The sequence below is a fragment of the Zea mays genome, chromosome 5 (assembly GCF_902167145.1).
Source record: "Zea mays cultivar B73 chromosome 5, Zm-B73-REFERENCE-NAM-5.0, whole genome shotgun sequence".
NCBI lineage: Eukaryota > Viridiplantae > Streptophyta > Magnoliopsida > Poales > Poaceae > Zea > Zea mays.
Window position 1 is genome coordinate 63,043,103 of NC_050100.1, and position 13,313 is coordinate 63,056,415.

Genomic DNA, 13,313 nt, shown 5'->3' on the forward strand with positions numbered 1-13,313 from the left:
CGAACTCCGCTTCGCCCGACCCCAGGGCTCGGACTCAGCCCTGGCCTCAGCCGACGGTCTCCGCCTCACCCGACCCAGGGGCTCGAACTCGACCTCGGCCTCAGAAGACAGACTCGACCTCGACCTCGGAGGAGCCTCCACATCGCCCAACTCAGGGCACGGACCGACCACGTCAACATGAGGCGCCATCATTACCCTACCCCAAGCTGACTCAGGCTACGGGGAACAAGACCGGCGTCCCACCTGGCTCGCTCCGCCAGACAAGTAATGATGGCGCCCCACACGCTCTATGACGACGGCGGCTCTCAGCCCCCTTACGGAAGCAAGAGGACGTCAGCAAGGACTCGACAGCCCCGACAGCTGTCCTTCCGCTAGGCTCCAGCGCTCCTCCGACGGCCACGACACCACACGAACCGGGTGCCAAAACCTCTCCGGCTGCCACGATGGCATGTACTTAGGGCGCTAGCTCTCCTCCGCTAAACACGTTAGCACACTGCTACACCCCCCATTGTACACCTGGATCCTCTCCTTGCGCCTATAAAAGGAAGGACCAGGGCCCTCTTACAGAAGGTGGGCCGCGCGGGGAAGGACGGGACGGTGCTCGCGCGAGGCCGCTCGCTCCCTCCCGCGTGGACGCTTGTAACCCCCTACTGCAAGCGCACCCGACCTGGGCGCGAGACAAACACGAAGGCTGCGGGATTTCCACCTCTCACACCCGTCTCCCTCCGGCTGCCTCCCCCCTTCGCGCTCCGTCTCGCGCCAACCCATCTGGGCTGGGGCACGCGGCGACAATTTACTCGTCGGTCCAGGGACCCCCCGGTCTCGAAACGCCGACAAATCCCTTCTCCAATTTAGACATCCAGAAGAGAGCTTGTTTTTGGTATGGCTTTAGAATAGAGACCAAGGTAGTGGGACAAATGGGCAAATCACAGTACCTTGCTAAATAGAAGGAAAAAAATTCTGCATCATTATCAAACATTAACTAACATAGAGCAATATCTCCTGCATCAGCCTAAGCTACATCGTTGGGAACACGAGCTTCCCTGAATCTTCACCTTGGACGAGTTGACAAGCGGGACAAGGCATTGTGTCCACTTTGGGGGCAGCTTCCCAATCTACAACCACATCATAGAGAATGAGACAGAGCAAATTCGAACAAAGAATTCATTCGCTTGAACAATATTCAAGAGTAAACGCGCATCATAAGATGATTTGAGTAAAACCTCTCCGGCTCGTTTGGTGGAGAAGGGAACAATCTGTGCTAGAGCTAGTGCCTTCTTCGCAGTCATCTTTAACTCGTCATAGATCTTCTCTTATAAAGGAAAGGCGAAATGGACAATCTCCTTGGCATCCAACCTCCTCCTCGCACGATTGGTGGATAGCCCGGGCACATAGGACTTGCCGACGAGCATCCAGTCGCACTCCACAGTGAAGTTGACAAACTCACCGTTCGGCGGCGCCACCACCATCCTTATGTGAGTCACCGGGACAGACGCAACCACCCTGAGGGGCCATGGCTGCGACCGATGCTCGCACATCTCGACGTCGACGGGCGGCGGTCATGGTGCCTGTTGGTACATCTCGATGTCCATGGGTGACCACACAGGTAGGGTGGTCCAGTAAGTCAGCTTAGCCCTATCATATGAACTCAAAACTCACTTAGTTTCCCTCACGACACCAAATTTTTGATCCACAAATATTCCTCCCCTGGAGACACGAACCAATCTAGGCTTGCCCCTGAAACTGTGACGTCTCTAGCAGCACCAATCTCCTCATACCAAATTCACAGCACAAAGCCGCTATGCGCTTGTGCAGCAACCCACTGGTCCTTGAATCCTCCTAGACTAATCTTGGCCTCACGACTCAAGTACTCAACAAACAACATACAAGTAAAAACATGGAGCAGAAGCATCTGATGGCCAAACAGTAGCTAGATGGGAAAGAGCCAAGCATCTGAGACAAGATCGGATCTCATACCAAAGTTGAAGCCAAGGGAGGTCATGAGAGCCTTATTGCAGATGACGATGGAGACGGAGGACACCACCGAGAGGTTGAGCGCCCTCGCCGTCCCTAGCTGGAACTTGTCCCTGACCACCCCATCTCCACCCCGCCACAGCAAGAAGACTACAAGCAGAGTGCGTCATAGAGCACCGATCCACACCGGCGGGCAACACCTGCGAGGCACAACAACCGCATCGAGAATAACAGGACACAACCATGAGCTAGTTTTTCCGGCCAAAACTACCTCTTTGATCCCAAAGAACGAAATTCAAGCAAACGAAGATGTATCTGGGAAGCGAGCTCATGGCTGTGAAGCGAAATCGTGGATCTGAGGCGAGTGTGGAAGTGGTAACAGCAAGGTGACCTAAGAAACGAGGTGCGACCGGTAGAAGGGGCCAGATTGGATGACTTTGGCTTTCGCGGCTGTGTCTTTGGCCTCCTCTCCCCCTCTCCTGCTCGCCCAAGATCGAAAAGAGCTTCTTGCATCAACCATGGCTGGCTGCGTGGGAGCGGAATCCACGGCGGCTGTGCAGAAGCCATGGCTGGCGGCGCGCGCGGGAGGCAGTTGCTGGCGCGTGCGGGAGCGGCGGGTTGCCGGAGCGCGGGCGTTGCGGGAGCTGGCGCGTGCGGAAGCGGCGCGTTGCTGGAGCGCGGGCGTTGCGGTTGCTGGCGCTGTTGTTCCGCGGGCGTAGGGAGGCGGCCGAGCCGCACCATGGCTGGCTGCGTGGGAGCGGAATCCGCGGCGCGCGCGTGCGGAATCCATAGCTGGTGGCGTGCGCGGGAGGCAGTTGCTGGCGCGTGCGGGAGCTGGCGCGCAGGCGTTGCGAGAGCGGGGACAGTCTACACTGCCCCCTTAATAGTTAGTAGAGATTTACAATCTCGTTCGTACTAAAACATAGAGTCTAGGTTAGACACTTAAACCACTTTATCTTAATTGTATTTTTACTATATTTTGAAAATGTATTTTTACAGTTGTATGATTGCTTTGGAACACAGGATTTTTAAAACGCAGGAATAAGAAAAACACAAGATTGTAATGTCCATGTCATTAGAATTCTACAAGCTTCGTAAAGTCACAAAACATGTGTTTGACTTATGCACACGAAAATATAGGAATGTAAGACAGAAAAAGCACGATGTTGGACCTCATGCATATTTTCATTCAAAATTGCTATAAAAGATGCCATTTCATAGGAATTTCAAAAGAACCGATAGGATTCAATCCTTTGTTTCAAAGACTCTCATAGAAAAAATTTCATAAAAAATTGAATCCTCCAAAAGCTAGTTTGAGAACCTAAATCCACTTCGAGATCTCTTTCACTTTTTCCGGGTAGTTTTCTCGAGTGGTGTCATTTGAATAATATATTTAGTTATGTATTAGAGTTTCCCTTCTTGCCTCTCATTGCTCCCAAACCAACTCAAATTCCTTTGTTTTTTCGATCATTCCAAAGGAGACCTGAACTAGGACGTCCTGGTGATAGGATTAGGAACAGGGTCCCCTAACATTGCATTGGTGTGTCTGTTTGCGAGTTGTGACTACAAAAACCAACCAGGCTCTAGCAGGATCTGGAGTAAGGACTGGACCAAATGATCGTGGCTTGTTGGCTCATTCAGTTTATGACTAGTTTATGACTAGCTCGTCTCGTTTGAATATTTTTTTACAAGCTGACATGACATCCTAGATCGGTTCGTTAATGAGCTAGCTTGCGAGCTAAACACTACCACATTAAAAAAACGAAACTATATACATATCATTTATGTAATAACTGATGAACATGTTATATGTATGTGTGGTGTATATGATAAGTTAAACTAATGATTGATGACCTATGTGTATGTGTTAAATTGGCATATGCGAATATAATTGTGGGTTAAACTGATGAACATGTGTGTGAATTGATAAGTGATGAGTTATGTTTATTTGGTGTTACATTGATATGGTGTGTGAAACTATGAATATAAGTATTATTTTCTATTGTTAAATTAATTTAAATTTAATTAGAAATTAATTATTATATATTGTTTTTCTATCTTAGCTCGTGAGCTAAATGAGCTAGTTCGAGCTCGTAAACGAGTCGAGTTGTCTCGATATTCAGCCCTAATCTAGGATTATGATTGTTGCGGAACATCCAAAACAACCAAAGGGTCTATTTGGAACACAAGATTTCATATGAAATCGTAGAGAGATTTTATATAAGAACTAGTTCAGATTTGAAAAAATAACATATGAACAGAGAAAATTTTTTCTAAGAACCAACTTAACTTAGGGGGTGTTTGGTTACACCCCGCTAAAATTTAGCCTCTGTCCCATCGAATATTTGAACCTCCGTTCCGGGTATTAAATGTAGTCGGATTATAAAACTAATTTGTCAGCCGAAGATTAAAAGACGAGACGAATCTAGTCCAGTTGGTTGGGTCTATATTTCATACTCCTATTTAAAAGTCAAACGCTTGATGTGATTTAGGCTAAACTTTAGCAGGAGCAACCAAACACCCCCTTAATAGAAAAATTCAGGAACGGAAATTTTTGCATGTTCCAAGCAGTTCCGGACAAAAACGAGGGGAAGGAAAACCCAAAGCCAGCAGCTGTCTGCGTCGCCGTCGGCTTCCTATCCTACTGCGTGCGTGGACCTCGCTGTGCTCACGCGGCGACCGGTGGCTCCTCCTATTGCTACAACTACTTGTACTCGCGCCCGTCCCTTGCGCACGCAACGCAAGCGCAGACACGAGCGATCCGATCCGATCCGGAACTGTGCCGGCCAGCCATGGCGACTAGGGTTTTGCTCACCGCCCTCCTCCTCGCCTTCCTCCTCGTCGCCACCCCTTTCACCGCCCGAGGTAACAGCAGCGCTCCCTCCCCTCTCCTCCCTCGCTTCCCGCCACTCAGATCCGCCACGGGGATGGGGCCTCTCGCCATTCGTGAATTCCGCGCTAGATCTCTGCGCGCACTTCTCCGGCGCGCGGAAATGGAGCTGATGGGGCTCCGTGGAGTTTGTTGGGCTGATTGGGACTCGGGGCGTGCTCGGTTCGGTAGATCGGCGGTTTTGAAGGGGTTTGGACGCGCTAGCTGGATTACAGACAGTGGGGTCCTAGATGTGACAGGCTGGGGTCCTGGGGAGCGCGAATTGACAAGTTTTTGGCGAAGTTCATCTGATGCGATTTCCTCAATTTGCGTGCATCTGCGTTTCAATGCTGCTAGCTAATCGTCTGAGGATTGAATTTTCCGGAATTTCTCGATAAGGTTTCATTGTCGACATGCATACTGTAATTTTCCACCAGTAGGTAAAATTTCGACGTCTGAGTATTGGCTGTTACTGGAATTTCCGGGATTTCTCGATAAGGTTCTTTGCTGGCGTGCATACTGTAGTTTTTCACTAGGTAAAATTTTGAAATACAACAACAGTGCCTTTTAGTAATACCATGCGTCTCCAGCAATTGCTCATGATAGTACAAGCTGCAGTCACCATTGACATTAGGCAATTAAAGTGAGTAGCACGGGTTTAAATTTGAAGTACTCATCACGATGAACTGCTTGCATCGCATGTCTTTTAATCAGCTAGGATAAGTTCTGTTTCCGTGTTCTACCATTGACTCATTTTTCGCAATAATGGTCTTGTACCTAAAGCTCAAGGTGGATATTGTTGCTAATGGTAAAAGCTATTCTGTCCCTGCAAGTATGCTTTATCCTGTTGCTCAACCCAACATTGGTAACAACTATTGATTGGCAAATATTATCTTTTGTATCATGTTTAGCAAATGTCTCATATTCTCCATATCCACAGTTGGTATAACTCTGCATACGCTCTTCCTTTCTTACTATGTCTTCTGCACTGAATTGAGCTTTCCTCCCCTTTGTACAGTTGCTAGAGCTGATTCGGAGGAAGATGCTGCTGCAGCTGAGGTTGTTGAAGGGGCTGATCTAGGTATTGTGGGTGATGATACACAGGTTTCCAGTGATGGACCTTTAAGCCCTGCTCCTGGTGTAGAGACAGTAGTTGTATTCCCCAAAAATGCTGGCAAAAGTGAGTATACTTTCAAGTTGCACCCATTGTTATCTTATAATTCATCCTGGTCTCTGTATTTATCACTTGTGGTAAACTATAAACAGAATATATTTGTTGCTTACCAGTAAGAATTCCATGAATATCTGCAGCATGTGCTGTTCCTTTAATTATATATAGTCATCTCATGAGCACAGCAACCAATAATGCACATTTTTATATTTTGTTGCAGTTGTACTAGCAGGTGAAGAAACTGAATTACTAGTTGGTCTGCAAAATGAGGGTAACCATAATTTTTCCTCCCATTTCTTTTCTCTCTGTTGTACTGGCATTAATTTCCTTTTATATACTATACAACTTTTTGCTGGTGGCTCATGTTGAGTCCCATCTCTAGTCTACCCCAACTTGATTGGGACCAAAAGGCTTTGTTGCTGCTTCCATTGGAGTAAATCAGTGTTTAAGGTAGAATTAGCAGTGAGCTTGGATTACATCTGTCTATTCACGCAAAATATGTTAAGTGCATGCTTGTGTGTTCTATGTATTGTTTTGTTCATATGTAGTAGCACAGTGCAAGTTCATGTTCATTTTTATTTGGGGCAGCATGCAGTTCTAAAATTTATTCGGTTATTCAATGTTGGCCAGATAGTTTGTATATTACTAGTTGTGTGTAATCATCATGTTCGTTGTAACTATTGAAAGAAACTTGGTTGTAGTTGAACTAAATGGAGAACATAGATTGCAAGGCATGGTTGGCCCTTGACAGCACCAGTTTGATTTTTGTTCGATGGATGTTTGTATACTGTTCACCAAATTTAATTGGATACTCTCACTTTGGATAGTTGGTCTTATTAGGTTTACTACATATTCATTTGCGGCTAGAAGTAACACCATGATTCATGTAATCAAAATTTAGGCATGGTTATGCAGGTGTTCATAGTTAACGCCACGGTTTTATTGTCTTCACTATTTCATTGTCATGCTAATTCCTGTGTATGCTACTATGCTTACATTGTATTTACAGGTGAATCGACTTTGAATGTTGTTGCTGTTCATTCAACTCTCCATCTTCCTTTTGACCATAATATGTATGGCCAGAACCTTACTGTTCAGGTGAGGAAAGAAATTTAATCTTCTTACTGTTTATCATCTTTTGTTCTTGCTGAAGGAACTGTGGCACCTTTTCATATATACATCATCTGACCAGTTTTTTATGTTGAACTATGGCAATTTTTTAAATGACATTAACAACTTTTTATCACCTGTCCCCCCCCCCCAGAATTTCTTCAACGCATCAGTTCCTGTTTCTGTGCAAGCAACCTTCCCTTATAAATTCGTTGTGAGCAAGTTCTTGCAGGTGTGTTATTTTTTTTACCTTTGAAACATTTCATCTCACGATATTCATATTTCTTTTACCTTCAATGCATCAGTTTATGTTACTTTGAATATCTAATGCTTTGCCCTTGCAGCCTGGAGCTTATGATCTGGTTGGTTACATAGTGTATGAGATCGACCAGCACCCTTACCAGAATGTATTCTACAATGGCACTATTGAGGTCGTTGAGGCTGGAGGCTTACTCAGTGTTGAGTCTGTGTTCCTCATCACCCTTGGAACCGCTCTTCTTGGTCTCTTTGGATTATGGGCATATGGCCAGGTTCAGCAGCTCTCGAAGGTAAGCCTGTGTTCTACATTTCTAAGGGTCATTTGTAGCTTTCTTCAGTAAATATAATCTGTTCAGCATTCAATAAACCATAGCGAGGTGGAAATTCAGGCTGTTTCTTTGTGATTTACCCGAATCCCACTACATTCAAGTAGTCGAAGAAAGTTTACTTTGAATACACAGACTAGAAATCAGACAATAAAATCGTGTGGTGCATAATTTGCTTATTTAGTTATCATCAACTTGTTATGGCACTGATCAACACACAAACTCTTTTGAGTTGTATATTTTCTTAACTGACTTGTTTTTTGGTTGTAGAAAACGAAGAAGGCCCCCAAGGTGGAGCTCGGAACTGGAACAACTGATGCCAACATCGATGAGTGGCTGGAGGTATGATCTTGGTCACTAAGCTGGGGTAAACTCACATTTCTGGAAATGAGACCCATGCCAAGAGCTAACGCGCCCCTTCTCTCATTTACCTTGCAGGGCACTTCGTTTGTGCAGAGAAGCAAATCCAAGAAAGCAGACCTGAAGCTAGCTCTCCAGAGTAGTTAATCCTTGGAGGATCTAGAATGAGGCATTTGAGGGTAGCCCTTCACAAGTGACTTCTGCAGAAAGATAGATGCCTAAGGAGGTGCTGAAAAATGTAGTTTCGTGGTCGAACATCTTTGTTGACACCATTTTCGACCTTGTGTACTTCACATGGAACTTTTCTTCAAACAAAGTTTTGTTAAAAAAAGGTATATGCTGTTGTCTCTGTGATTTCTGATCTTTTATTCGCTGTCATGGCCACTCCAGGATTTTTCTTTGTGGGTTGTGTAGCAGAAGTCGGCAGGCAAGCTGTTGATTTCTGACTTCGTTTGTGCATTATCCTTATGCTTGTTCTCCATCGCTTGGCATTGTGCGTCACGCATGCCAGCAAGTCGATTATATATATCTGAAACGTTATTGCAAAGTCAACAAATGTAGTGTACCAAACGGTTTTTCCTTTTCAGGCTCGAGTGCTTCCTTCACTGCCTAGTGACTAGGATGACCTCACTGACAAGTGACTAGGATTTACTCTCCATAGATACTCCTACCGGTTAATAGCCTGTGAATTGCTACGGGCATATATTTTGATGAAAATGATAATCAAGCACTCACTCCGATAAAACATTGACAATTAAGGTAGTCTTGCACAGTATTGTCAAGGACACACATGGAGTTTCTTTTCTATTTGTGAGACAATATAGTGCCTAAGATATCTCTTATCAAACAAAAATACGTCTAAAATATAGTTACCTGAAGCGTAGAGATATAAAGAATATTATTGGGTAAAATAAGAGGTTACAGAAGAAAATCTTTTAGAGGAGCCTGTAAATGACATATACGGATGAGAGATATAGATGATGTTATTAAAGACATCCTTGAAGGTTTAGCACGAACGAGTAGCATAGATACGAATCTATAAGTTGCTAATTTAGCTAAGTAAACTCCACTCTGGAATCTAGCTCTCTATAAGAAGGTATTTCCAATGAGACTAGTTTATCGAAGGGGCCCTCTATCTGAAGATTGTAGTCCTGATTTCTTGGAACGGAATAAATGAATGAGTAGGTGCAAATGGTCAATCTCCATCTCTTTTATGACAGATTTTTTCTCGAGGACCTGACAGCAGCTCTCTCTTGGGAGGGAGACGCATGTGAAATCACTAATCAAAGCACTCAGGTCCCTCTTGCTCCAATTCTCCCTCTTCCTGCTAATGCTCCAACTTATCTAGGCTGGTCAATAGGTCTTCCTTTGTTCTCTTATTCTCTATTCACATTTGCACTCCACCCATAAAACATTTCTCTTCTATTCTATATGATAGACTAGAGGGAGTGAATGGCCTTTTCTAAAATTAATTACATCGACTAATCAAAATAAACGCGGAACTAAAACTATTTGGTCTAGCGAAGACTACATCGTTCTATCTATCAAAAGCACCTTACAAAAGATACTAGTTGAAACAAATAAGGTGTCTAGCTAGTGAGAGATCACCTACATAAATCTAGTTAGTAATGCCAATAGGTCACTGTTGGGCACCAATTTGAGCCGGCGGACGGTCCGCGCACGCGCATAACAGATTAGGGTTCCGAGTTTTTCGCTGCGTTTGTTGGCGAAAATCGCGGGATTTGCTCGGAGTTTTGTTGGTAACGGGTCCAGCCCCCCTCCTCTATAAAAGCAGAGGATTACGGCCGATTAGAAGCAATCAATCGAATCAATACAACTTCTATTTCGCATTTATTTCCAGTACAATTAGGAGTAGTTCTAGTCTAGTTCTAGTTTAGCCACTCGATCCCCAAATTCTCCGCTTCTCTTCGACTCTACGTCGATTAGAGGAGTCTAGGTCGGCCGGCCCGAGCCTAGACAACTCCTAGGATCTCTCCTCCCCGACGGGGTCCCTCCCATGAGCGAGATCCAGGCGCCGCCGGCGATCTTCCGTCGCCCTGCGTACGTGCGGACCGTCCGGTCCCAGGGCGCGGACCGTCCGGCCGTCAGGCAGGAGCCCTAGCCTTGCACCAGGCCGCGGACCGTCCGGCCCCTGCGCGCGGACCGTCCGCCCCTGTGCAGAGAGCACCGCCGCGCCTCGCACCAGGCGGACCGTCCGGCCCCTGCGCGCGGACCGTCCGCCCCTGTGCAGAGGGCACCGCCACGGTTCTTGTTGAGTGTTTGGCGCTCCAAAAAGGCGTCAACATACTTTTTAGCGACTCCGTTGGGGAAGACATATTTAGACTTATCAAATCGACCCTCAATGGCCGGTTCAAGGGATAGTTCTGAAGTCTCTCCAAGCAACATCATAGAGCCGACTTGGGAAGCCTTGCCGGCTGACGAACAGCTTCAGTTCGAGGAGCACAAGGAGCAGATGATCCAAGAGGCAAAAGCAAAGTTCTTGGCCAACTTCAAAGTGGACAGGAACAACAAGGTCGTCCGACATCGGGCGACGGATCCGACTTCACTGCGACCCACGCCAGATATCCCCAATGTAAGTAATACAAACGAGCTGCAATCTCTTAAAAATTATGTAGATGAACAGCGTGAACAAATGCAAAATATCATAGGGGATATACAAAACGATTATAGGAGACTAGTACGTGCATTTGATAAATCTAGTATAGCAAATTTTCCTTCACACGAGGTTGAATTAGGGGATAACGCACGTAATACATCGGCTAGAGGTTGTCATGACCAGTCACAACTCCTTTATGGGATGTCGATGGACACGTACCCTGAGCAACCGCAAATCGGCAGCAAAACAGCCGATCTGCACATGTCCGGACCGTCCGCACGTGAGCGCGAACCGTCCGGGCCAGCCACGGCCGGGCCCATTTTTAATAAGGTACCCAGACACGCACCCGAGCCACCACATATGACACGGAATTTGAACTACCTAGTCGGATCATCCGCATACAACGACGGACGGTCCGCACATAATCACGGACGGTCCGGGCCAATGTCCGGACAGTCCGCACATGACCTGTTTGAGGAGGATTGTTACCTGAATCCTCACCCGTCCCAGCAACACTTCCCATCACACTATGCAATGCACCAGCCCATTGAGGTCGGACGGTCCGCGCACGCGCAGAACAGATTAGGGTTCTGAGTTTTTCGTTGCGTTTGTTGGCGAAAATCGCGGGATTTGCTCGGATTTTTGTTGGTAACGGGTCCAGCCCCCTCCTCTATAAAAGCAGAGGATTACGGCCGATTAGAAGCAATCAATCGAATCAATACAACTTCTATTTCGCATTTATTTCCAGTACAATTAGGAGTAGTTCTAGTCTAGTTCTAGTTTAGCCACTCGATCCCCAAATTCTCCGCTTCTCTTCGACTCTACGTCGATTAGAGGAGTCTAGGTCGGCCGGCCCGAGCCTAGACAACTCCTAGGATCTCTCCTCCCCGACGAGGTCCCTCCCGGGAGCGAGATCCAGGCGCCGCCAGCGATCTTCCGCTGCCCCTGCGTATGCGCGGACCGTCTGGCCCCAGGGCGCGGACCGTCCGGCCGTCAGGCAGGAGCCCTAGCCTTGCACCAGGCCGCGGACCATCCGGCCCCTGCGCGCGGACCGTCCGCCCCTGTGCAGAGAGCACCGCCGCGCCTCGCACCAGGCCGCGGACCGTCCGGCCCCTGCGCGCGGACCATCCGCCCCTGTGCAGAGGGCACCGCCACGATTCTTGTTGAGTGTTTGGCGCTCCAAAAAGGCATCAATAGTCACACAAACCTATACAACTAGTACTCTAAACACATCGAAAGGTTCTACACATACTAGCAAGCAAAACGCACAAACACATGCGCTGCTAGCACTACAGTAGCACTACTCACTATTACCATTGCACAAGCACAACTAGAGAGCTATAACTAAGCTACACAAGCTAAGCTAAGTTAATTAGGTACATAAACTAACAAGAGTTAAAAGTAATATGTCTAACTTAGTAGCTGACACAACACTGTTCCAAGTGAATTTGCGCTCGTGCAAATGTAGCACACCATCAGCTTATATCCTCAATCAGCCCAAACAATTCGTTGCTAACCCTAATCTAGAATTTCACATCTATTTTCTCAATTCTGGATCAAGACATCAATTAACAGATAATCATGTTTTTTTGGCATCTATAATTATAGAGCATCTAAAAACTGCGATAGATTGCAGTCTTGATAATGCTAGAATAGTATTGGTAATCTAACAAGCCTTTCGGATTTGATGCCAGTCAACATATGTAGCTGTTTGGTTCAGCTTCTGGGCGGCTTCTGGCCGCCAGAAGCTGAAGCTGAAACCAAACGCCCAACTTCTCGCGCGACTTCTGGGCGTAGCGCTTGGGTAAGAAGCCGCCCGCCCACGGTTCTCGTGAAGCGGCGCTCATTTGGCTTCTGTGAGAAGCCCACGCGCAGTTAGGCTAGGGTTCCCTGCAACGCTCCTCCGCCGCCGCGAAGCGAACGGAGCGCCGTCGGTCCGCACCGAACGCATCGCCGCCGGTGTACTCAGGTACGGAATCCCTCCTCCCATTGCCATCTAAAACTAGGAACTACCATGTTGGTGCAGGCAATGCCAGGTTGTATTATGTTCAAAACAGCCCCCCTAGAGAATGAGGACGAGCTAAAGGTTATGTTTGGACCCATTGTCTGCACAAATGAAAGAACCCTTGTTCCTGGCGTCGAGGATGCTAATTCATCATCTGATGATCATTTCGAAGCCACTTTAGGTGGGGGTGAAAACATCACACCTGACCCATGCTCAAATGCGACTGGGAAGCGTAAGGTGCGTCATGATTCTCCTAAACCAAAGAGGAAAAAAGATTCGAGGGAAGAGTACATGAAACGCCTTGTGGAGGCTTTTGAGTCGCGTTCAAGGACCACTAACAAGTCCATCACCTCTACTGAGACCGACCCTGTGCGTGTTGAGGTTAGTGCGCAGTTGCAACAAGTGATCGATGATGGTTCACCAGAAGGCAGCGACCTGCATTTGTTTGCCACTCATCTGTTCATTGAGAAAAAATATAGAGATATATTTGCTTCACTCAAGACCGCAGAAGGAAGGAACGCTTGGCTGCGCCATGCATTCGAGATAGATGTTAAAAAGTCCAATTAGATGTTGCTGGTCTGACAACAGAGGCTTATGTTGAGTATTATGTTAGTTGTGTCTGG

General features: G+C 46.9%; 1 protein-coding gene across 2 annotated transcripts; it reads left to right on the forward strand.

Moving 5' to 3' along the window:
* Positions 1-4,544: 4,544 nt before the first annotated feature.
* Positions 4,545-8,436, forward strand: LOC100193254 (uncharacterized). 2 transcript variants are annotated; one of them, XM_008682906.3, is made up of 8 exons: positions 4,545-4,839; positions 5,862-6,023; positions 6,235-6,285; positions 7,024-7,112; positions 7,279-7,356; positions 7,469-7,672; positions 7,979-8,050; positions 8,147-8,436. In XM_008682906.3, the coding sequence occupies exons 1-8, from the start codon at positions 4,767-4,769 to the stop codon at positions 8,213-8,215; spliced, it is 798 nt and encodes a 265-aa protein (XP_008681128.1). In that variant the 5' UTR covers positions 4,545-4,766; the 3' UTR covers positions 8,216-8,436. The 2 variants fall into 2 exon arrangements, with proteins under 2 accessions (XP_008681128.1, NP_001131875.1); NM_001138403.2 differs by having other exon boundaries at positions 4,720-4,839; positions 6,235-7,112.
* The last annotated feature ends 4,877 nt before the right edge of the window (positions 8,437-13,313 follow it).

Bases quoted from the DNA above. Each gene is read 5' to 3' on its own strand.
- LOC100193254 (XM_008682906.3), top strand. From the start codon at position 4,767: ATGGCGACTAGGGTTTTGCTCACCGCCCTCCTCCTCGCCTTCCTCCTC. The intron at 4,840-5,861 runs GTAACAGCAGCG...CCCTTTGTACAG, and splicing joins CACCCCTTTCACCGCCCGAG to TTGCTAGAGCTGATTCGGAG. The intron at 7,357-7,468 runs GTGTGTTATTTT...TTGCCCTTGCAG, and splicing joins TTGTGAGCAAGTTCTTGCAG to CCTGGAGCTTATGATCTGGT.